At 43.4% G+C, this 26,377-nt stretch overlaps 1 protein-coding gene across 1 annotated transcript in view; it reads right to left on the bottom strand.

Moving 5' to 3' along the window:
* Positions 1-4,361, bottom strand: part of LOC144108072 (uncharacterized) — a 42,950-nt gene extending 38,589 nt beyond the window's left edge. The window contains exon 1 of the mRNA XM_077641353.1: positions 4,034-4,361. Within this exon, the coding sequence (XP_077497479.1) occupies positions 4,034-4,151 (118 nt within the window). The 5' untranslated portion in view covers positions 4,152-4,361. The remainder of the gene's footprint in view (positions 1-4,033) is intronic.
* Between the last annotated feature and the right edge of the window lie 22,016 nt (positions 4,362-26,377).

Below are 26,377 nucleotides of genomic sequence, written 5' to 3'. Positions count from 1 at the left end.
GCGCTTTTAGCACTTTTGTTGTCAGGGTTCCTTTTTACACGAAGTGTTGTGTTCTTAAATCGGAATTCTGTGCAGAAGGTAGACTGAAACATAACAGTGAGCAATTTAGGTAAGTTGCAGTCATTTTCGACAGTAATAACACGAATAAATTCGTCACGAAGTTATAACAATGAAAAGTCTTCAGACCCTTCAGCGGTGGCTTACACTAAGCAACGAGCATAATCTAACCGCAAAGATAAAAAGAAGGGTGCTTGTAGATGCAGAACGCAACCACCACAGTGTCTCGAGTTTTCATCACCCCGCCTTAGGCTGTGAATAAACCTGTGCGCTCTGGCGCCGTAAGAGACTCATTCTGTGCCTTTGAATAAGCCTCTAATGCATAATGCAGCTTCCTATCAAGATCTACGTTCAATAAACGCTACCATGTAGACGCATACCACATATCCTAGGCCTCTAATCAGCATCAATTCGATTACAAGGCAACGACATTGACCACACCGCACCTCCGGTACACCTAAGCCCAAAGCCTTTGATAATAAGCCGGAGTCTACAGCGCTGCTGCATCGTTTAAAAACATCTATCCGATCTCGATTGTTAGCGAATAATGTGGTTGAATCGCATTCCTTCTTTTAATCTATTTGTGCTAGGAGGAAAACTGTAGACATGACTTTAAAATTCGTTCTATAAATACTGTTTTCATGAATGTGCTTCGATGAAACAAATTGCAGCTTAAGGGTTACAGGTAGCGTTAGCATAATTCTTGGAAAAGTTTTACAAAAAATCTTATTCCACGAACTGCAGGCATTAAATATGCAAGAGTTCCTGGTGATGAAGTTTAAACACGTAACGTAAGCGGCACTGGAAGCGAATCATCAGTGCGTTAAGTACCGCTACAGTTTTCGCTTATTATTGTTATTATAATAATAAAAACTTTGTTTACGCAGTACAGTGCTTTATGTCGCTGCCAAAAGTGTTCTTTGGTGTCGAAGTCTGAAATGTTGCACTTATAAAACGATCAAGGAGAGAATAAACTCTTTCGGTGTTTGCAAAGCTGTAATTTATGCACAAAGTGCTCTCAGTTCGAAGCTTGTGCATTCGATAAAGAGAAAGGAGAGAACGTTTACAAAGCTTCTGTTTGATTAGGAGCCATTTGCCTTTCGTCATGTGCCTGTTAGTAGTGAGTGAGCGGAACCGAAGAGCCGGTTTCACTATGTTGGACTACATAAAAAAAAGAAGCTGCTTTTACAGGAAGCAGAAAAGAAGGATACACGGGAAGAAGTGCGAGAGAAGAAATGAATTGACAAAGAAAAAAGAAACAGAGCCAGGAAAAGAAGGAGTAGAAGAAATAAGGAAATAAAGTGCTAAAAAACGTTGGAAATAAAGCAAGAAGGAATGAAAGTATGAAAAAAAAGCCACATGATAAGCCTTGCAAGGATTTCCGACACAGACCTATCGGCTTCTGCTGACCTCCTTTCGGCATTAAAAAGTTACCAGCAGTTATCGGGGGGTTTTGCAAAACTGCATTTATTAACATTTCTTCAAAATGACGGCCGTCGCTAGAATTCTTTGGAGTGGAATCGGCGGAAATTAACACGAACGGCATTGGTTCCATTACTCGCATTTCAGAAGGTGTTTGGTTTCCAACCTCGCACCAGGATGAATGTTTTTTATATCCAAAAGTTCTGTGAAAGCTGTACATCTTTCTTTTGCAGCTGCATGGATGAGTCTGGGTGGATGCTAACTAGCGGTTACTACATCATTAAAGATCTACTACGCTCTGAGGGATTCTCTTAAACATCGGACCAACACGGTTCCAAACTTGAATTATTACTTCGCTCTCGCTCAGGTATCTGATCTGTTTGGCCTCGTGGTTGGCTCAGTTAATAGCACGAATGCCCTGGACAGGCTATCGTCCAGGGTTTGAATCCCGGAACAGGAAGAATATTTCTTAAACTACGACGTTTCCTTAGAAACTGTATACCTTTCCTCTGAAGCCACATTTGGCTGGCCAGCTGCGCTGTGTTTCTGTGGAAGCTAATGAGTAATTCCTCCCTCTTTGCATTTCCTGAAGTTCAGGTATTTTTTCTTAAACTTTTCGTCTTTCAACGAGAAAATGATTTAAAGTGCAAGCAGTCTGATAATACAAAAATCAACTTCGTTCATTGGAACTAAACAGCGCAATATCTTAACTTCTCAAGGACTATAATATAATGCTTGAGTTTGTCTATTTCAAATGCAATTTTCTGTCTCCAGGAGTGCTTGGCTGGCATAAGATATCTATAAATGCCAGTCACCTGGTCTTGAATCACAGTGCTTTGGGCACATGTTGCCAATACTCGGCATATGTATTGTACTTCGGCAACGTCGAAGTTCCAGGCTCTTTTGGTAACCATTCCGCCTGTCGTGTCCTTGCTTCGTCGCTTCTTTTGAGCTTATTTCAATACTCATTCGCGGCTAAAATCTCTTCACTACCAACGGCCGTTGACGAAAATACGTGATAGAATTCAAGAGCACTTTTCTTCTCAAGGTTAAAATTGTTGCAGAAAACTGCCATATTACAAATACATATTAGGGATTGAACACCTTGCACGGCTTTCGTACATTTATCAAATATCCAAGCAAAGTAATCTTCCCTTAAAGCTCAGTGCTCTGCGCCTATTTGGCACTGAGGGCACTCAGATTTTAGCACAATGGTAATATCCTAACTCTCAGCAGTTGTTAAAGTAACCAAAGAATTTATTGTAACGGGGGCTACGTTGTTAAGGGAGAAAAAGCACCCGTAATATCAAGCCATACAAGAAATTAGTGACTTCTAGTGCGACATCTGCATAATTCGTAGAGAAAGGCCATTTTTATCCCAACGGCCACTATAGAGATCCAGCTTTTGAAGACATATACAACGCTATGAATGGCGAACCATATTGAACACGAATTTTTTACCAGGAACAACCAACACACTGATCAGGTAGGCAAGTTACATACGGTGTTGTGGTTTTGTGACCTTTAACGTCCCAAAGCGGCTCAGGCAATGAGGGATGCCGTAGTGGAGGACTCCGAGTGATTTTGACCACCTGTGGTTCTTGAACGTGCACTGACATCGCACGGTACACGGGCCTATAGCATGTAGCCTCCATCGAAATGCGACCGACATGGCCGGGATCGAACCTGCGTCTTTCGGGTGAGCAACCCAGCACTATAACCACTGAGCCACCGTGGCGGTAGCAAGCGACATACAAACGTACATACATACATACATACATACATACGTACATAAGTACATACGTACATGCATACATACGCACGCACATACATAAATACATACGTACATAATACATACATGCATATATACAAACACACATACATACATACATACATACATACACACGTACGTACGTACGTACGTACGTTCGAACGCACATACATACATACATACATACATACATACATACATACATACATACATACATACATACATACATACATACATACATACATACATACATACATACATACATACATACATACATACATACATACATACATACATACATACATACATACGGGTTTTATTCTATGTGGCGCAAACATTATGCCGAGGTATTGTTTTCTAAAATCTCGACAGCTCTCAACATTAGAGTGCCCCTCTTAAAGCAAACGTTCAAAATAGTGTTCTTCTTGCAGGACACGCAGACATCTGAACATCATACGCGTCGCTGTTCTTGTAAAAACAAGTCGTATTTGCCACTTAAAAATGCCTCTTTCTGGCTGTGAGCACTAAAGAAACTATGCTGGGTAAAATGAATCCCTTCCTTGTTTACACCTTAAATTTACAGCACGCATGGACAATGTTGAACAAATTCTAATCTGCTACGGCAAACAAGCCAGAACTATGGGCAGGTGCTGCATACTCCCTATCGTCACAACAGTCGAGATTTCTAACATTTAACGGTTTAAAGCAAAAAAATAACGCTGGTGATGAAACATGCCACAATGAAACAACATTTCTTTGAAACTACGTGTTTCAATTCAGTACCTTTATGCTGGTCTTCTTGAGAGCCGGAGTTTCCAGTAGTCCTCGAAAGCAAAATTACCATCAAAATCACCAAGCATCGCATGAAAGAATATTCCAGTATTGAAGCTTTCAAAACCATCTCTTTGAAATCCGGAACGAATTGGTTGTACAAACAATCCAACGAGCGACGCAGAGGGGTATCCTCGAGCTTAAACACTTGATTACGAACAAATTATCAAGCACTCACAACGGGCATGGATGGAAAGTTAGAACGGAAACATGAGCCCAGCAAACTCGCGGGCGCACCTCCTTGAAGTACCCTAGCAGTCTGAGCGTCCGAAACGCGAATGGGGAAGCGAGAGCGCAGTAGACGTGAACCATGCAAAGCGAAGGGAGATAGGGAGCGGCCGAACGGGAAACGAGGACCCGCGAAGACGCCTAGTTAGCGCCCTCTCTCGAGAATCGGCAGAAGTCCTCGGAAGGCGGCAACTCTCGCGCGCCGCCTTACCACGGTAGAAGAAAGCATGCAGTGAACAGGCAGGCATCTCAGAGGCAGTGGACAGTCTATCTGCTAAGTGGGAGAGAAAGAGGTAGATATTAAGTAGAGGAAGAATGCGAAATAGATTGGCTACTTGTTGAGTCACCATACCATTGTTGTGGCCTTCCTCGTCGACGTCCGCGGCGCCACCTACCTCGGTTTGAAGGTAGCAGTGTGGAGAGAGGCAAATACCTCTATTCACTTGAAAGGGAGAGAAAGGAGAGAGAATGCGAGGCTGTGGTGTGTGAAGTGGTGGGAGGGAAATAGCCCTCTCCGCATTCAGGGCTCACCTGGGCTATAGTGGCTTCAGCGTCCGCCTTGAATGCGAGAGGTAGGGGGTTCGAAGCCCACCGGCAAACAAAAATGTGCTGTCACACCACTTCTAACTTACTAACATTCAGGTTACACACTCGTAACCGTCCTGTTTTTTTTTTGGTAACTATATAAGTTTATTGCATAAAAGCTTGCGCTTCTAGCGCAGGTTTCAGAGGCACTAGACTCTTCCTGGCAAGTTTGTTTTCTTCGCTGGTGGCGCTGCACTTCATCCATCATGGCACTAAATCTTGATTCAGCCATAATAATACAGTTCTTCCCCCGGCAAAGCTGAAATAATTGCTGTGAAACCTTCTTTACCAGCCTTACACATGTGGCACGTATAATAAAGAAGCGAAAAACGCCCCAATAAAGTAATTTCATCTGCACGCAGACGAGAGCTTTGCGGCGCAGCTGCCGATTCCGAGGCAAACTCCGCGTTTTAGGCCGAACACTAGCCAAGCGAAAACAAAAAAAAAACTTGTCTTCCCCGCATTCCATTTGTTAAGTGGTCTTTAAGAAACTCGCGCAGACGGTGACGCAAGCTTTCTGTCTCTAATATTTAAAACCTCTGTGGGCTAAAATAGTGTTTCCAACATGATGGAGTGTCTCACGCAGGATTCCTCGCTGCGGAGTGAATGTTTTGTAAGTGAGTTTTTCAGGACGCTCACTGGTTAAAATAGGGCAGCGAGCTTTAGGTTTATCTCATCTCACCTAAAGCAAAACCAATGAGCGCTAAATTGGCGTTGCTTTTTACTTCTAGTCAAGGTTTTGCCGCTGCTACTCGGACGACAGCCATCATGCGTGTTCATAAGGATGGACGATTTGTGTATTAACTCGTTTGTATTTTCTTTCCCCGACTGTATGGTAGGCGTTACCAGTATACGGAGGGAAAAAAAGTGCTAAATTTTTAGGAGAGTTAGTGACTTTGTAACCATACATGCTGAAACGATCTCCCAATGCAGTTCGGGCGCTTTAGTTCTACAAGCAAAAATTTAACGCAACAAAGGTGCACTTTCTACAAAGTGGTACAGTAACCCTGAACGCTGCATTTATTTTCGCAGCAATGTCGGCGCGCGGGGTAAGTCAGCGTGACATCATTCGCGCGTGCCATATGTATTGCAAGGGGGCCGATCCAGCGCTACTGTCTTATTTGGTGGTTGTGACATGCCGCACCGGCAGCATTCCACAAAAGAAGATGTCATCATGAAACCGTATCTGTAGCGGACGAATTTCGTAACGCACACTGAAGAATACGGGAATTGCGACAGGCTACATTTCAATGCCTTACAAAAAACGTCCACAAGAGGCGGTGCAATGCATTCTGAGACGACACCAGCCAACTGAAGAGTAGCTGAAGTCCAATTAAAATGCGGATGTAGTCGGGTATCCACAGTTCGATAAAGAACCCTCTCTCTGAAAGGCAGAGGATGTATCGATCGCTTCGTTGATATGGTATGAGCACCAGCCGTCTGGAGCCTATTAGTTCGCACTCTGGCCTCCGTTTCCTGTCTGATTATATCTCTGTTTAGGTGTTTATGTGAAGGAACTAGGCGTCATTGTTGATCCCAAAACAGGGTTGATGTTCCCGAGCCTTTTGATTTGCGTATCCAAAGCAGTGTCAGCCACAGACGCATGTGAAGGCGCCAAACTCTTATGAAGTGTATTCAAAAATTGTTTGGCCTGAGAAGATGCTTAGAATTAATCAGCGATCTAGCAGGACGCAGTGGAGAGCTCCATGCTGCAAGAATCAATGGCGAGGTGCATAAGTCACGTATGCAAACCTCAGATAAGCCAAACTCTTTCAAAAGAGCGGTGAGTACAAAGTAGCCACCAAATTATGGTAGAGTTTGATCAGCACCCAGACTAATGCTCAGTTACTTTCAGTATTCCGACTCATTAACCATTCTCATTAGCCTCTTTTGGGAGGCATACAACTTTATATTGCTACCATACGGGCTCTGAGAACCCTTTGTCCTGCAGTGGGTGTAGTCAGGCTGATGATGATGATGTGCTCAATACTTCAGTACTTTCCGCAATATTGTGAGACAAGTTATCAGTTGTTTCGAGCAATGACTTGTTGATTCACGAAATGACATCACAGAAGGTCGGATTTCAGCAAAAGCCAGTTATTGAAAATTTCTTGCGTGCTGATTTTCTACATTAATGGAACACAAGTCACGTGACAGTACCTTGTTTATGATCGATTTCTACTGTATGTACAGCTTCCACATTCTTAGCTGTATTATCATGCAGTATTGATGTAAAGGCTAAAGGAGCCTTTCTTAGAGTGCTCGAGAAGCGTGTTTTAGATCTGGTTAGCGCCAAGATAACAAAGTAAAACAAAAATAAAACAAACTGGGCTCTTCTGCCTTTCTGGTAGTTCTAGGACATGAAGATAGTATTCCCAGTGTAACAGCGCATTCAGTGGCCTTCAAAGAATTTCTTTCATGTAGCTCCGAGGGGAGGTTTTTATTGCAAGTGTCAAGTGTCAATGCAACTCTGGCAGCGAGCGCTGAGAAGAGACTGGAAGATTGCGTGAGACCTGTCACTAGGAGCATCAGACTCACATGGAAGTGACTATGAACGATAGCTGCTCTAATGAACAGACATAATTAACGGAGAAACTTGCCAGCGTGCAGTTCGCTTTTGCGTATGAAGATCGCAAAACCTTGGTCTTGGTTTTCCTGTTATTAGGCTTTCTCTCTTTGAGAAAATCGCACGAGTATGCTGCTCCGCGATGCTTTATTTAAAAACATCATGCTGGAGGCTACAAATGTTATCAAGAACAAAATGTGACGAAGTATTCGCCAGAAATTTATGCCTATGTGTGGTTTATAACACGAATAAATAAAGTGAGTAATTAACTACCCTTACGGAAGGTGTACTAAGGGAGTAATTACTCATTGTCATCCACCCAAGCGCATCCATACGGCTACAAAGGAAAGATATAGAGCTTTCTCAAAAACCTCGCAGTTAAAGAAAAATTCGTCCTTGTCCGGGGTTCGAACCTGGGACCACCGCTTCACCGGAGCAGTCGCTCTACCAACGGAGCTAACCGGGACGGCAAGCTTAGGTAGGGCGAGAGCGAATTGATCAATAACGTGAAGCGGGAACAATGTTGCTCAAATGTTTTAGGGGAAACCTCCAAGGTAGAGTAAAGTTGTAATTAGGGAGTAATAAGAATACTCATTAATCTTTGAAAATTGTTACTTTTTGATGCCTTTGAACAAGCGCTAAGAAGCCCTATATCCGTGCCACAAGAACATCCCTAAGACTGTTATTGGACCAATGCCTCAGGTTTTAACGCCATTCGGGCAGTGCGAAACTCAAACATTTAATGGCAGATTGGCCGTATTACCGTGCCCCCCACTACTTTTTTCGTGACGGCTAGTTAACCCGAAAAATGCCAACTCTCGTCCCTATTCTTTGCGCAGAGAGGCATGCAACTTCGTCAGCAACAATCTAACATCAGATCATCATCATCATCATCATCATCATCATCATCATCATCATCATCATCATCATCATCATCATCCGCCTGACCACACCCACTGCACGGCAAAGGCCTCTCCCATGTTTCTCCAATTAACCCTCTCCTTTGCCAGCGGCGCCAACCCTATGCCTGCAAACTTCGTAATCTTATCCGTCCGACTAACCTTCTGCCGCCCACTGCTACGCTTGCCTTCTCTTGGAATCCATTCCGTTACCCTTAAGGGTACCCTTAAGGGTACACTTAAGGGTAACATAAGATACCAAATGTTTTATTCTTAACTTTAATTCAAATCAGGTGCAGTCGCGATGAAAAACAAGAGAAAATGGGAGCACCTGCGCCCTCCGTGGTTTGCATTTCTTTTCATCACTCGTTGACTGCTACTACATTTTTGGGGGGAAAGGCGTCAAATTTCTAGCACTTCTAACCAACACCGTCTGCTTTTATGCTGACTGGGGAGAATATTGATAGTTTTTAGACTTGTCGGACAACAACAGGGACACTAATTGTAAGCTAACACTAATATTACATTTGAACAGCAATGAGGAAACGCGCCGAGGTGACTCAGTGGTTAGCGCACTCAGCTACTGATCCGGAGTTCCCGGCTTCGAACCCGACCATGGCGGCCGCGTTTCGATGGAGGCTAAACACAAAGGCGCCCATGTGCTGTGCGATGTCAGTGCACGTTAAAGACCCGCAGGTGGTCGACATTAATCCGGAACCCTTCACTGCGGCGCACCTCTTTCTTCCTTTCTTCTCTCAGTCCCTCCTTTATCCCTTCCCTTACGGTGCGGCTCACGTGTCCGCCGAGATGTGAGACAGATACTAGGCCAATTCATTTCACCAAGAAAACAGATTTTCAATTTCATGACGACACTTTGTACTCATGAGCGTTGTTTATAAACACGTTATATATATGGATGGCTTGTAGCTGTTATCTTTATTGTGAGTTACGTATAATGACCATAAATCTGGGCGCGGAGCGCCAGCTCTCAAAATAAAAGCATTAACAAAATAAAGGTACTAAGAACTTACGTTCATTTCTTCATCGTCGTATGGCACTCTTAATGATTTGCGTTCTGCCAGTATTAGTAGAACCCTTGAAGACCCTGCATGTTAAGCGCGAACTTTCACTCTATTGGTTGCATATTTTGCTACGTAATACTTTCTTTTGCTCGCAGCGTATGCTTCCGGTTTATGCTCAGATGCTAATGGGAACAGAAGCGGGTGCAGCCGATAATTTTATGCCACGTGCCAGCCAGATGAACTTAAGCGAGCAGGACCCATGATTAATATTTTTATTTTCCTGTGATTTGTAGGGTAACAGCAACTGCACCATTAATGAGCTCCACGAAAAGCAAGCGCTTTTGAAGAAAAAAGCTACAATATTTTTGCAAAAGTAGACTTGAGAGCCATGCGCGCAGCATTCTAAAGCGGAGAGATAAATCACGGCTCCCTCGCTACCAGAACGTCACGAGTAAAAAGAGAGTTGGGCGCCGGGTCAATTGCCTTGATTGGCTAGGAATTTTTTCCCCTCATAAAATAGCGGATCAGAAATGACCGGCTAGATTTCTGGATTCTTGATATTTGTCCCCGTCACCTTGTCTTTCAGCTTCTTTTTTTACCGCAATAGCGTTAGAGACTGCGTTCCCCTGAAATTCTGGTGTCGGTATTGTGATCGAAAAATCACGAGCATAGATCTGGCAGGTGGTCCCCATAGAGCGACCTAGTAGGCAGATGTCCCATCTAGATCACGTGACCTTGCGGCGTCATCAGAACCTGCCCACCGGATGTAGTTAGCATACCGCCCACCGTTGCTGATGGCAGTTAATGATTTTTCGCTAGGGAACTGCAACCTGGGTAGCACAAGCCCCACCGGTGCGAGCACCTGCCATCGCAGGGTATACTGCCGCATCGCTTAACCGAGTTGAGTTGAGTGGTTGTAAACTACCGGTGGGATTAGCCTTGCAGTTGCTGCCGGCAATTGCTCCACCGTAGCGACACTTAAATAGAAATCACAGAAACACTGTCCGCAAAAACCCAAATAGACACTCCTGAGGTCACCATGTGGAGGCCAAATCCGTGTCCTGCAGGTAAAGTAGAAGAAGGCGAGAAGCATCCCTTCTACTCGACTGGCTACCGCGCGGGAAAACAATGTCCTGAAGAGAACTGTGAGGAACTCCTGCCTTCTTGAGGGATCCGAATGACACAGCCCGTTCCGCGTTGTACAAAGTACAGCACAAGAGGTAATGTTCTATGTCACCACACACACCACACGTTGAACACAATGGTGACAACGCTAGGCCAGTCTTATACATCCACGCCGGCGTACGAGCAGAATCCGTGCGAACGCGGTGCAGCAAGGTGGTACCTTTTGAGACCCTTGGTCACACATGGCTGATGAGAAGAGCTCCACAAAGAACTGAAGTGGCACAACACCACATCTCTGAACATTTGCTTGACTTCATGAGGGACTCCATGTACTGGAATCCCGGAGAGAGCTGTATGGGCCGCTCCACCACTGCGCAGGAAGGGTATGAGGACCACGTCGGATCTATGAATGTAAACTTGAGAAGACCTTCTACATACCGGGTGTTTCAGCGAACACTTTCAAAATTTTCCAAAAATAGGCTTTCTGTGTTAAAAATAAGGCGGTATGGCGCAAAAACCATATTTGGCTTTTTCGACTACTTTGGCTTTTTCGACTTTTTCGTATATATGGCTTTCTCGACAACTCACGTGCACTGGAGGGGTTGCTGTGCCTGCATGCTTTGGGAAGCGCATGTATTTTCACGCGATGCAGCCAAATTTTGTCGAGCCACAGCGGCGAGGGTAATCGCATTTTCGAAATTCTAAAAACTTATATGGCTATTACTATCGACTGACTACAAATATCTAATTGCAACTGGGCGCCTAACTCTATTAGATAAAATGTTAATTATTAAAAATTAGTTAACCAGCTTACTACTTAAGACTATTCACCGGTTTTCTTGTGTCCGCCAACACTGGTAACAATATGCCGCAAAAGCCATGTTTTTACCCCAAAAAGCCTTTTGTCGGAAATCTTTTTAAGTGTTCGCTGAAAGATCCGGTATATGAGAATTAACGCACTACGCTGTCACGTCATACTCTTAGGGCGGGGCTTAAGTGTCCCCTTAAATTTTTTTTTTCTCTGTTGACTTATTTGCATCCATCCGAATTGTGGGCAATACCTGTGCACATTAAGCTTGACAAGTGGAGCTATTTCTTTAAAAACTGATGGATTTTTCTCCACGTGAAAATTAGAATACAATGTTGTTGTGTTTTTCACAAATGGTTTATGAAAGCAAACCTACGCTCTGGACAGGACTTAAAGACATAAATACCGGAGGGCATTTGCGGGCATTACCCTCATGTCTTTTACTAACTAATATACTAGCGCACGGTTAGGACGCCACTGATTTTGTGAACATAGTTTTGCTCGCTTCTTACCTGCTATGCAATCTTCTGCTCAGTGGAAGCTCGCTGTCGCTCTTTCCCAGATCCTTCATAACGTAACAATACTACAACTGATTTTATTTCTTATTGGCTAATTTAGGTCGGATATGGCTTGAATCTGCCAGTCACGACAGAGGAAGATAAGATTCCAAGCAAAAAAATTGTGGAGCAGCAAATTGGCGAGGAGAGGTGAGCACTGAAGCGTGGTAGTCACTGGACTCTATAGCACAGACGGGGCGACAATGTCACATGGCACGTGAGCCACGCGGTGACGTGATTTGACGGACGTCGCTGCAGACAGTTTTGTCATCGTCACATCATTTCCAGTGCTATGTCACGTTCTCCTGCTTGTGGTGGCCGTGATGCGTGTTTGATGTCAGATCAACGAAGGGGGTTCCGGTGCGTGGGGTGGAATAAGTCTACGGGTGGATGGGCCCATAGCCAACAGTACCAAATTAGGCGCACGTCTTATCGCCGTTTTGAAAAAGGAAAAAAAAAAGAGCGGTTAAGTGACATTCGTATACATTTTACGTTGCTGAACATCGGATTTAAAACGAATAAAATGTTGTACAAGCTACTGTGATTCCGATCGAACTGGTCATATATTGTGGCGAGGAGGTGCCTGTGCGTGGAGCGACGTCGTTGTGACAACTTCTGCCCCGACGACGCAACAGAAGCGATTTAATTTGTTATTTTAGACAAAATTCAGTAGTTGTTTTTACTACGAGCGCTCTTGGATTGTAATTGTGAGGGAACATTCACATTTCACAAAAACCTTGACCACAGAAGCAGTGTTATGAGTTACTTCCCAGAAATCATCTTGTTCGGTTAGCGCATGTAAAAGTTTAGTATCTGTCTCAGTTGATCGCCAATAAATGTCGCCTTGTTGCCTGTGCATGAGCATAGATGCCTTCGACGGCAAACCTCTGCTCAAGTCTTCGCACATACAATCACTTCGACTTGTAGCCATGATTCACTGAATAGTCGCGATTTGTTACCGCATGCATAAAACAGTCTCAAAACACTGCTTAATTTACCACTAGAGTTTCTGACTGGTCCCGCCTTCTTCCACGTCGATCTCTGATTATGTTTTTATACTTATGTTTTATACAGTATTCTTAGGCCTCGCCAAAATACCGGAAGCATTTCATTCTAAGTACGACAGAGCCACCGTTCCTTAAAACCGTCGGAGGAAGCTAACTCTTTTCTGCTGGAGAAGCTGGTCTTTTCAAGGGCGTGTCATGCGCAGTGTATATTTGTCTCACGCACGCCGATTCTATTACAATTAGCGCAAGGCGAAAGCTCATCTCTGGAAGTTTCAAAGAGCAACGAATAAATGAAGCAGCAGTCATCTAACTTCCTCTAGAATTAATAGATGGCGCCACTGCCATGGCAACTGTCGAGTTGCCGTGGCACGAACGTGGCAGCGCAAACGTGGCAGCGAGGACACGGGAAGTGCTAGGCACAGTCGGTTTATTGATTGCACTGAGCAAGAAAGCACTGATTTCTTTACTAAGCCATCGCAGGGAGCGTATAGTCGGTTTTCAACAACGCTTGATACCATTTTATTCTCGAGAAATAAATATATTGGCACATCTATATAGCTCAAGTGGCACTGAATTAGCATATAATTGCTGAATGTATGAACTCATTTAAGTAATTAATTAAAGCAAACAGATATTCTGCGGTCGAGAATTACGATAATAAACTTGAAGAAATAGGCCAGAACGCAGGTATTGAAGCCGTTGGAAGCTGTGGGGATGAAATTGAGTATAATCGAACCTCCCTATATCGATACGGTTGATAACGAATAACGTAGCGCTCCTGGGTTAAAATATGGCTAATTATTTTTAGATGAGTGATACTCTTCTATCAGCGCTCACATGGAAAGTACAGGTGCCTGTAAGAATGTGTTGTACCCTATCCTGGCATGGCTTCGATATTTACGAAGAAGATTACGCCACTGCATTGCTAAACCCTGTCGAAGTTTCACAACTGTTAAGATCCAGCTGCGGACCTCAATCACTTGTCGGCGCGAAAATCTTTTCCGATACCTCGCTCAGCTCCATACGTTGAATGACCAACTAGGAGCGACTCTTGCTGAAAGCTTTAGTCGTCTTTTGTCCAGGGTAGCTAGTGCAAAAAAAAAGTTGTACGGTTTTAACGTACTTACACCGAGAAGACGTGCGAAATGTGTTTAGCCTTGTCGGCTCATGGTTTTGCTTTGCTGGGTTCTGGAAACGTCAGGCGACGATATTAGACTCAGGTTGGTCTGATCTGTTGGCGACGTATTTGGAAGTTGATGAAGACAACGGTGTGCATTGCGCGGCGCACTGGTGTGTTGCAGTTTAATACGAGGTGTGATCGCCTCTGGCGATTGCATAGTGCTCTCGTGCTGTGGCGAGTGAAGCTGGTATGTTCGCGCCTCCGCGAGTTGGAAACCCTGAGGCGGCAATAGCTTCATGACGTATGCTGGTTCCTTCTGCCAGGAAAATAAAAGAAGCGCCTTTTTTCAATATTTTCATTACATTATAGTACTCGAAATTTATTGTTCTTCTCTTCCTTGTCCTCTTCTACTTTTCTTTTTTTTTTATTTAAACAGTGTGCTGTTCACCGCTTGAAGCCAAACTTAATGCACAAAATTCTGGAAAAAGTTTTTGCGGAGAAAGTATTGGTCGAGTGGTAGCGGACGATCAGACTTGTTTTTGTAGTTTATTTTACAGTTATTTGGTAAATGTCTTAACCAGAGTGACAAAGTGATCTGAAACCTAAATACGTACGCACCGATGTTACAGGCATGCTTCGAAACGAATTAGATCATCTAGACACAAAATAAAACCACTTCTTTGAAAACACTACTTCATTCCTGCTTTCTACTTCTTTTTTCTTTCCCCCTTATCTCTTTTTCCTTTCACTTTTTTGGAACTGATAGGCTAGGAGACTTCGTCTCTGTCTAGCCAATGGGTGTCTATCCCTATTTCTAAAACCATTGCAAGCGACGCTGTTCTACGCAGGGTGCATGTCTGCTCATCATTTCGGTTATTTTTATAGTCACGTGGCATAAAGCGACGGTATGTTGTCGCCCCTAAAATTCGCTTTGTTTCCTCCGGTTTGCCCTTTTTCTGCTCTCTCTCTGTCCTTATTGTAGGGAGCAAACAAAAGCAGGTCAATGTGGCGACCCGAACGCAAGACATGGAATGAGGCGTTGTCCGCCACCACGTACTGGGGCACGCACTTTCTATCCTGGTGCTTGTAACCGCAAAGAGGTCTGTTCAACGATCCAACAAAAGCGGACCACAAGACCTCACAGAGGTTTTATCGGAGCTCCCTTTTATTGATTGCCGATAGGGTAAACATGCCACGCCAGATGTTCGCGCAGGTACAGTTCGAGGCCTCTGTAATTGCCAGGTGTGCGTCTGGTGGTGCTTGTAAGTTTGATGTTGTCTGCCTTCTGTCGTCTGCAGTTTCCTGGAAAGGATACTGCTTTAAAACTGTTTATTGGCATGAAGGTGCGGTGTGTGTAGCGTAGTGTAGCTATTTCATTTTGTGTGCTGCGTTTATGCACAGTTTTCAATTTAATATCGCAGCTGCTTTGTTTTCTTCCTTCTTTTGTACTTGTAAACAGGCACCAGCATTTTCGTGTATGCGTATGTGAAATACACATTAACCATGAAGAATGCTACGGCTGCTGCCCCTATTATTGTGAAGAGAACGTTCGTTCTCTACAAATTATATGTGTCCTAAAATTGCTGCAAAATCAAGAGTCTTTAGTCGATAGCACCGTGCAGATGTGAATTTCAATCGAACAGTGTAACAAACCTCGAAATTTAATTCCTACTTGACTGGTCTCCGCGATCGATTTACGAAGGACAGAAAATATTCTTTCAAATTTAATCCAAAACGAAAACATTTCAAACGCCTCTCAGCTTTAGGAAATATTCCTGTGTCGCTAATATCCAGAATCGACGCTTGCGCTTGTTGTGCTGTAAAAACTTCATACCGGCTTTTATAATGTGAGGTCAAGAGAAGTGGTTATGCAAGGCGTGCCGTGTCCTTCGGGATCAAGAAATCGCTTCAACCTGCAACGTTTCGCGGTATAATCGTTACAGCGCGCTTTTTTGACGGACATAATGTAATTGGTCTTTTAGTTGTTCCTCCAATATTTTTGTGTTGATGCGCATTCTCAGTATCCGAAATCGCAGCATTGGGAATCAACACATTGTCAGAGATGCGAACTATTGAAACCTGGGACCAAAAGAAGCAGGATGAGTTGATGGAAACTGCTAACTGGCGGGTGCCTTTATGACTTTCAATTTGATTGGCAATGATCATTCATAGTTCATTTCCAAGCGGAATTTGACGATAGCGTATCATCTGATCAGCTAGTTATAACAGCCTTATACAGCAGCTCAGTAATGTCGCTTTTATACATTTCCTCTGTTGTTAAATATGTGAGCATATTTATTCGGAGTAGGCGCGTGTTTCGCATAGAGCATTCCTGCAGGTGATGTGTAGCTAGCTGTAGCGTGTTGTAGCATCAAGAACTGAGAACGCGGATAAGTGGCAGATTTTGTTACGACAACTGCGGGTGGTTTTACTTTTTACTTTGCTTTTGTGCATTGAGTAACAGTTCTTTTTAAGAGATTATATGACTTTATTCATACAGCATCTTTGTATTTAAATCGAATAATTTCATAGTAGCATTGAAACATGATTTGTTAACTTTAAGGGAGCCTCTCTTGTTGCGCCAAAGTATTTGCTCGTAGTATTACTGTATAGATAAGTAAAACCACCTGGGGAGGGGCAGGGGGTGCTCAGCTGGTAGCTTCCTTTTTAAAGCGTGCGGCTCAGATAGACATTTACGAAACAGCTCACGCAAGTAATGAAGTCTCTGTTCCATCTAATTGGCTGCTCATTGCTCGCTCACGGATGCACTGCTAAGCACTCAATGCGAACAATGCGTGTGAATAGAAAGAGACCCACTACTCTCATTTGACATCAAACTATCCGTGGCCCTAAACCGCGCTTCACAAGATCCCGTCATTGCTTTGTCCCAAAATTATTTCTTCTTACTCCAGTTGCGGGTTGTGAAATACATTTAAATTCATTTCTACATATATTTACTGTAAGCTGGTACATGATTCGGAATGTTCTTGTCTTAAAAAAACATATCTCTTGGTAATGATGTCTAGAAATGGCAAGTTTTTTTTTTCATTTCACTGAATGCTTTACGATTACTAGGAAGGGAATAACACTATACGCTTTGTACATTCATCTTTCTTTGAAATTACTGCAGTTATCAAAGAACGCTGCTAAAAATTGACAGTTTTCTACTTGAACTAAGTTTTTATGTGAACTGAGTCATGCAGCTAAAAAAAGCATGCGACTTAAGAGACCAATATTATTAAATTTGGCTCCAACTCCTGGCGGTAGCGGACGTTAATCACAGCGGTCTTGAAGCCGAAGACAGAAACCGCCTTTTATATAAGATATATGAATGTGACCTATTAGAGGTGGCTACTTATTTTCTCCAGAAAGTGAGAAACTCGTTTATTTTCGGCAAGGCCCCAGAAGACCCTTAAGGAACGTGTTCCAACATCTTATTTACGAATATTTTGTCTATTGCTTGGCGCCTGACAGCCTTAGCCGCTTACTTGCCTTAAAATGCAACTCGACTCTTATTTCAGAACCTTTCCCTCCAGCTTTCAATAAGTTGTGGGCTTTGGCAAGTCAACTGTATAGATTTGTGCAGAACTCTTCGGCTACTTTAACTATCTTATCCATATTGCTAAAGACATTTCTCTCTTTTCTCTTAGCGAATTCATCTGGTTTTTACCTATCCCTGGTTTTCACTGCTTTTAGGCTACCTCCGTTCTTCAGAGCATGCTCGATTTTCTCCATGTTAAACTTCCTTATGCCCGCTACCTTGAGCTTATTGATTAACTTTGATAGTTCTGCCAGTTCTATTCTGTCCGTAGGGTTAGACGCTTTCATGCTTTGGCGTTTCTTAATCATATTTTTGGTCTCCTGACACAGCTTGCGTGTAGCCCACCGTAAGTAATATTCATATCAGTTTTTAGAATTTAGAGACTACGATTACCCTCGCCGCTATGCCCCAACCAATTTTAAGTGTTTCGACTAGTTACTAGAGAAGTAGCTTTGGTTGCAAGCTTCTCGAAAGCGTATGCATTTTGGCATGAGGTACGTAAAATTGGTTGGGCCACAGCGTCGACGGTAACCGCGTTTTCTGAATTCTAAAAACTCATATGGTAGTAATAGTTATACAGTTATAGTTAATAAGTCAACTATTCAATGGTAGTTAACCAGATCGCTGGGTAGCACGCATTAGCTTTATCCTGATCTACTTCAGCGCTGAATAATGCTATGCCTAAAAAAGCATTCTTCTAACTCAGAAAGTCAATTTTTAAAAATTGTGTATCATCTTAGGTGAATTACGCTGTATATAACGTTCAACGAGTATCGTTTCATGAAAGGAATACGCTACTAGGGGTGCGCCGAGATTTCAAACACAACTTAAACTAATGCGTTCGCAAAATATTCGCAGCGAAAGGCTGCGACTACCTGTCCTGGTTCCTCTACTTCGACTAACTTGACCTTTATTCGTAGGTCATTGGTCTTTCACGAAATTTTGTTATTCAGTATTTTGCACATAGCTCAGTAAAACCTCAGACCAATTCAAGCTTCAAGACGCGGGTTCGGTCCCGGCCGCGGCGGTCGAATTTCGATGGAGGCGAAATTCTAGAGACCCGTGTACTGTGCGATGTCAGTGCCCGTTAAAGAACCCTAGGTGGTCGAAATGTCCGGAGCCCTTCACTACGGCGTCTCTCATAGCCTGAGTCGCTTTGGGATATTAAACCCCCATGAATCATAAATCAATTCATGCTTCACCGAACTGCATTTTAAACCACTTTGGGCAATTATAGCTCGCGATAAATTATTTTGGTGCTAACCTATGTGCCTGTAATGTTATTGCACATCTTACGCCACACTATACCACTATATACGCATTCCTTTTTTGTACAAAAGTTTTCTCATAGTTATTTATCTTTCTTAAAAGCTAGGAATTCCGCCGTTGCCGCACTATGCGCTGCGGCCACGGAATTGACTTAGACGCCTCGTATATTCAATGAAGCAACCATCCAAAAAGCCATCTTCGTAAATGTATGTGCGGGGAAGTATTGCCTGATAGGCATGCATAGATTCTGAAGTTTGCATATTCGCACAGTGTACACAAGCCGTTCACTACGAGTTTCTACGAATATTTGGCTACTTCGTATCTCTGTGATGCATTTAGGCCATGCTACGCATCTCGATTCGGTTGAGGCTTCGAAACTTGCATTTGCGGAGTCGCTTGAAAGCTGGGAAGCGTTTTCTGAGTTCCGGGCTGAGTCGTCTTTGCGGGGGCTTCGTCGATGTGGAAGACGGATACCGAGTTCGAGTTGACGGGTACGTACATGTCAGCAGCGGCGGACGCATTTCCACAGAGATTACTTTCTTAACATATTTCTTATACTATAGATTCACGCAAGGCGACCCTAGGTGGTCTAGATCATTGTGAAACCTTGGCTATGCTACATGCCTCGTAGCCGACAGCGTTTCTACGGTTCGTAGAATTCATGAACCAATCTTTGTATTAATTGATTTTCATAATTCCTTACGTTCAATACTTCCACGGAGAGCCCATGTTGAACAAAAAGCATTGGAAAGAAAGACGTGAAAAGAAAAGAAAGCTACTTTATTCAGTTTGTGAGCTCTTGTGGATCGCTCAGTACGTGTTTAGATCTGTACCAGAGCTGGGTAAGTTCCACCAGCGAGCAGTTGCGCACTGTTTGTTAAGTTCTTCCTTCTTTACGTTTCCTTTTCTACATCGATTCGTAGAAACAGTGCCTGGAAGTAGATGTTTATCTCCATGAGACATGGCTGGAACGAGGTGCAAAGTCGCTTTTCGCACCTTGACTAGACCTGTAGTGGGTCCCGCAAGACAAAACCAATGGGTAGATGCTGAAGCTGGTCTGAAGCAGAAGCAGACGCCGAACGCAGGAACCCAGTCTCATGTGCGAAATAAATGTGGTTTACTGAATTCCTCGTTTTTTGTTTTGCTCCAGTTATGTGTGATAACCGAGCATATGTTCGGCAAAACGGCAGTTGTGCATAGCGTAGTGGCTGTTACATATGTACAAATACATGACGTCCGTTTCTGAGTGCACCTGATGTCAGCTCAGCTGGCTCTGTAAGGCTGCACAGATTTAACGAGGAGAGTACAGCAATTTACCTCTTCCTTTTCCCGAAGTCCCAGTACTGTCCTGGCCCCGACTGCTGTAACGTGAGATTTTGATATTTGAGCTCGCGACGCTAGAGGCAGAGCAGGAGAACATGACGAACGTTGTAATTCTCCTAAACTTTATTTTTCCTCTCTCTCTCTCTCTCTCATTATTTCTTCGCGAGTTTGAAGAGCCGCATGCATAGAGTCGATGGAAACGAATTAGACTGCCAGCGCTATTTTGCCTTTGTACCATGTAAACGTACTACTACAGCAAGAAGCATGTTTTACTAATGCCTTTTTTGAAACGTTGCGAGGGAGAAAGAAGCGGAAGAAAGGAATGACTGGAAAGTTACCCGGACAAGCCTAGTTGGCTACCATATACACTTGAAGAGAATCAGGATAAAGGAACTCAATAAGGACAGAAGGAAAGTTTATTTGAGTTCGCTGTGTAAATGAGACGCGTCACTGATATATTTTGCAATCTATGAAGACAAAGGGTCACCTAAAGCCAGTCTACGGTCTCACACTCATACCTGTCATGTATAAACGTTATATCGCATTAAGGGCGCTAAAATATGACGAAACCTTCCTGAATAAAAGGGAAACAAGCAAAGACTTGAACACAAAGAACAAAAGCACAGTACACGCAATTTTTAATACACGATGACCAGTAGCCAAGTCCTTCAACTGTGCGATGTAAGGTGCCACATTATTGAACATCTTGTATAGAACTAAACACAAAGGACGCAGTACGTAGACAACAGAAAGTCCAGGAAATACAAACATAAGAGGGCAACTGCCTCGGTGGCACAGTGTTTATGGTGCTCAGCTGCTGACCCGAAGGACGCGAGTTCTATGCCTGCCGCGGTGGTCGAATTTCCATGAAGGCGGAATTCTAGAGGCCCGTGTACTGTGCCATGTCAGTCCCAGGTGGTCGTATTTCCCAGAGCCCTTCAGCACGGTGTCCCTCATAGCCTGAGTCGCTGTGAGACTTTAAACACTCATAAACCACAACTGAGACTCGTGACTACAAAAAAACCGGGCACAAATGACGCATGCATCAAGTAACCATCTGTTAGGTTCCGAGAAGTGCGCTAGTTGCAGAGCATTGTCCTGGCCGCGATTCACATCCGGAAGTAAATTAAAAATTGCTTAATACGGGATACAGGAACAGAGTGCTTTGAGCTCATCCTCATGTGATTTTATTTGCTAGCTTCATTGATGTGCTGTTACTTCGCTGTTGGTATTGCGTATGGTGGTTTTATTTTGTCTGATACTTTGTAGTGCTATGTATGTAGCACTGTCCAAGGTGTGCAAGCCTAGGAGACTCCACCTTATGTAGCCCCGACTATTTTCAGGTTTAAGCTGTACCGCTCACTGCGATATGGTGCATCTTTTTGAGTTATAAGGCATTTCTAGCGCAAGAGGTGTATACGGCATTCTGTCAGAGAAGAATGGTGTCTGCATAGCCGTAGACGTTTTATTATATGTAACCTGAAAGTCTTGAATTCCCCGTCTGCCTATTTGAATGAATTGAGCGGCTCCGGATAATGGGGACAGCGCAGAAAATGCTTTCTGGAACCGTTTTGAGTGAGATACCTGAGTAAGGCGTCGATAATAACGTCCTGAAGAGAAAGGGTAAGCCATGAAGCTATTTTTTACTCTCACTAGATAACGACAAAAAACAAAACACATATCCGCATCAAATCTACATGTTTGTTAATAAGAAACTGAGGAAAAATCGATGCTGGCTTGTATCTTTAGATTATCACATTTTTTATATCAACAGTATTAACCGAAAATAGAGCTTTTGTAAGCGAAAAAAACACAGCGAAATAAGACGCAAGTAAGATGCCTGCGTCGGCACAAAATTGTGCGTGTGGATCCCAGCGGCTGCGTACACCGCCATATAGTTCAAAACTGCGGCAATCCGTTCTTTTCGGCAACAACGTCTGTCAATTGACTTGCAGGAAGATTTTTATATTCAAGCTTCTCAGCAATAATTCTATTTATTGCACCCACAAAAGCGTTAACATGCCCTCAAAGAGCCAGATAATCAATTTCTACTCAGAAAGACAATTGTATTGTGTTGTCTTCAACGTCCCTTTAATTGCGCGAATGGCTGTATTATTAAACATGTGAAGAAATTTTTAACGCGCTACGCACGCTCTTTGAAGATAGCCTTTCTAGTGGTGAGATGTACACAAGCCAGAGCTCTAGATGTGCAAATGAACGAACACACGAACAGGGTAGGCCTCTGGAAGATTCTCCTGAGCAGAACTATCTGCCGCGTGATTGCAATTGCAAGCATGGAGCCGACGGGAATGATGTTCAAGAACAGTTAAGGAGTGACAACGTAATTAAAGCATGCTCAATTTAGTGCTGTCGTTAAGTGGAGGAGTACAGCCATGCGATGAATAAAGGGTAGAGCATTTAGGTGGACACAATATGACTAAAGAGGCTGTGGACGAAAATATTTGACTCATATTTCTTAGTTGTAATTTAGACTTGAAATGCTAAAACTCAAACTATGCATGTATACGTACATTAATTTTATTACATTTTTACACGTCTTCCAAACATGGCAAGAGAAGTTTAGAAAGCTGTAAACAAGGAGAGCTTGAATTTAAAGCAAGCCGCGTCGTGCCGCCACCCTCGCATGGAATGTTTTTACGCTGTGGTAATTGCCTAAAAGCCTCAGTGGAGTGAAATCAATTGAATTGAATAAATATTTTGTATACGAACGTTCAAATGTTTGCTGAACGAACGACCAGACCTCCCGTGTTGTTATGCGGAAAGGAAGACGAATAGTGTTTCGAGAAGAGGGAGTGGAAAGAGATGGTGGCTTTGACAAATTACTTGGCACCTTAATGACCTGACGAAGTTTCTGTGGCGCATGAGAGCCGTCAAGGCATGAATAATGGAGACTAGAAGGCAGACACGTGTTGAGTCAGGGGGTGAAAATGCAAAAAATATTCCAAATTCACGAACAAGTTTGATTTCTAATATAAATTTCTCATGAAATGCTTAAACGCATCTTTTTATGTGAGATATCAGAGCAGCGAAACATTGCGCGCGTAGGAAATGACAAAAAAGATTATTAGGAGCAAAGAGGAAAAAATAAAAATATGAAGTCACCGCATTATCCCGTGACATTGTTTGGTGGGCTTGTTTCTTAATAATTTTTATATTCAACCAGAAATATTGCCTTCTTAAAAAAATCTGCAATGAGCACTGCTAAATTGCGTGCAAATATGTGAACAATTGAATCATAATGAAAATCGAGCTTAAGCCAGCGCAGGCACCCGTTTAGCAGCGTTTGTCTGTTAAACTAAAGCACTCTTGAATACAATTTTGAAGAACGCGTGTCTACACTGAAGCTGATTCGCTTCTAGGAACCAAGTTTTTACATCTTGCTCTAGGAACAAAAATCTTACATCTTTAAGAGATAACAATGTTTTAATTCGAATTAGAACGGGGATCGTTGTTAACAAGTATACCGCTATTTTTCAAGAAGAACATGCGGTTTAAGGTACATCGTTAAAAATGTTTTCTCCTGAAGCTCCCTGCCACATGCTCATTCGCAAATATATATAAAACAAGTCAACTGGAACGTATTTCTTTTCTACAAGTCAAATAAAAATGAAAGAAAATTTCGCGAACAATAATTACTTATAAATCCAAGCAATTACTCACTTCTGAAATTGAAAAATGACACGAGTATGTCTACTGTATATCAGTACTGTCCCCAATAAAAACACCCATACAACCGTAATATGAGCCAGTCTAACATTCAAAATAATACTCCAGGAAACACATTTTTGAGAACACCCACTGCCGATCTCCTGTGAGTTGGTTTTCACCTATCTTCTCACAAAGTCTGAGAGCCGGAAAAATCGGACTTGCCCAGGACCGCAGTGATAGTCTTAATCGCTTCTGACGAAGGATTACTTAGTGTTCAACTTCAGACGCTGGTTAAACCGTACGAGTCTTGAGTCGAACTCTTCACTTGGGAGTGAAACACGAACCACCTTTGCAGGTTGAGTTGTTCGAAACTGGGTTTTTCCCGAAAGGCCGCAGCGGGGTTTGCGGAGCCTCCTCCAAGCGCACACCCCTGAAGAAGCCCCGCTGAAGAGGTGACTTGTACCCATTTTTGCCGGTGGGTTTCGATCCAACCACCTCCCGCAGCCGAAGCGGACACTGAGACCACTTTTACTTAGGCAGACTACTTTTACTTAGGCAAGATCTTTTGGTGGCAACTTAATATGGTGGCTTCGCCCACAGTCCCCTACCTTCTACTGCTGTAAAGTTGATCCCATTTATGGGTCTTATTTACGGGTTGTTCATTTAATGATTTGTAGCTGATACATATAAGGTCTGGGCATTCGCGTTCGCATAGCATACTTTGCATATAGTCTCCCAGGAAGAAAAAAGTCCATCTCTGAAAGGAATCCAACATCTTCTGCTGGCGAACCATAACAAAGGCCTTTCCCAATAACCTGCCCTATCGCAGTCCGCCACCTTACCAGCAAAGAAGGTCGTTCCACCAACGGCTACTGCACTGAAGCTCGAAGCATCTGAGCAAACACCGTTGCGTTATTTCGGTTCATTCTGAAAATCGAAAGCGCGCTTTCATTCACTTTTGGGAAGCACGCATTAATGGCTTCTTTCATAAGACTCTTCTGGAGCGAGAGTTCTGGTGCGGTCGTTATGCCGTAGACGCATACGGAATGATGGCCTAGGCGGAAGATTATGGTCGCCTTTTACTGCCGATGCTATGACAATGAAAGGCCCAGCGTCGGCCATTCGCGTACTAAAGAAGTTTGACGGCTCAGTCCTGGCATGTTTTATAGCTATAGCCCGCCTCACAAGTCGTCAAACCTGAAGGCGCAAACGCCCGTCGTTCGCATTTACGAGTTGCAAAAAATAGAGAAAATAGCAACAAAAATACCTCGTTAAGCACGAGGCACGCTCTCTTACCTCTCTACAATGTTAATGATTGGTCGGAACATGCATGTAGCTAGCACACATTTCAATAACCGTTTGATCAAACAGCGCTCCAGGCTTTAAATCCGTGCAGCTCCACTGAGACTTGGCTCCGTTGCGCAGGCATATTGCGTGAGTGTTCCGTAGCCAATGTTTTTTAACATGACCGCATAATGCCATAACTTAGTGTAGGTGTTGAGGGCATAAAGGCATTGGTCAAATATTTAGGGGATCCCCAAAGTAGAGTAGATTTTAAATAAAGGAGTAATTAGTGACTGGCATCCACCCAAGGACAGTATACGGCTACACAGCTTGCAGAGAAACTTCGTAGCTAAAGGAAAAATACTTGGTAATATTTATCAGTTGAAACGACCATGCTTATCTGTTTCAGCGTCAATTCTTTCCCTCTTTTGGGGGGCACTCCTGATTCTTAGGCTTTTCTCCTTCTCCTCCACGTTGTTAGGCATAGAGATGGAGCATGGAGGTAGTTTCCTCACTGCTCTGAACTGAACCTTGCGTTGTTGCCAAAGCGGCTGCCCCACATCAAATTCTGAACTTGATTGCTTGTCAGTTTTTCCCCACGCTTCCACTGCAGATCACCAAACTCAAACGAAGCTCCATGTGACCGAAACTCGTTGGAGTGCTAGTTTTTCCTGCGGAAACCGGACGCACCACACAGATACGTTCCTCGAGAGAGCGCACTGTCAGGATAATATTCTGATTAAAGCAGGCCTTTTGGCAACCTTGTACCGAGCTACCTGCAGCTGGTTTACTCATAAAGCGGAAGACGAAGTTTCTGCCGATATCGCACTTCGAGCTGTTCGCGCGTGCAGAAGCAAGCAGTGGCAGGCAGCATGGCATTACTGCTTCGTTCAACCCAGACTTCGTATACGCGGTGTTACACTTCAGGTTTTACACAATTTAAAAAAATAGGCTTTTTTCGTTAGAAGAGCGCTTCTTTTCTGCATAGCATTGTTAGCGGTGAAGAACATCAGAATACAGCTAAGGCATCTTAACTAGCGGATTGGTTAGCTAATATTGAATAGTTATCTATTACTGTTAGGCTCCTCAATTATTCAGAGGCGTGTAGCCCGTCATAAGTAAAATTCATATCGGTTTTTGAAAATTCGAAAACGCGGTTGCCCTGGCATCTGTGGCCCAGCAAATTTTGAGTATATCGAGCCAAAATTCATGCACTTTCGAGAAGATTTCCGTCAAAGCAACCTCTACGCTGCACTTAAGTCGTCGAAATTACTCGTCACTGTGCAAAATGAG

This window comes from Amblyomma americanum, chromosome 10, assembly GCF_052857255.1.
Source record: "Amblyomma americanum isolate KBUSLIRL-KWMA chromosome 10, ASM5285725v1, whole genome shotgun sequence".
In the NCBI taxonomy this organism is placed as follows: Eukaryota; Metazoa; Arthropoda; class Arachnida; order Ixodida; family Ixodidae; genus Amblyomma; species Amblyomma americanum.
This window is presented reverse-complemented; position numbering and strand designations above follow the sequence as displayed.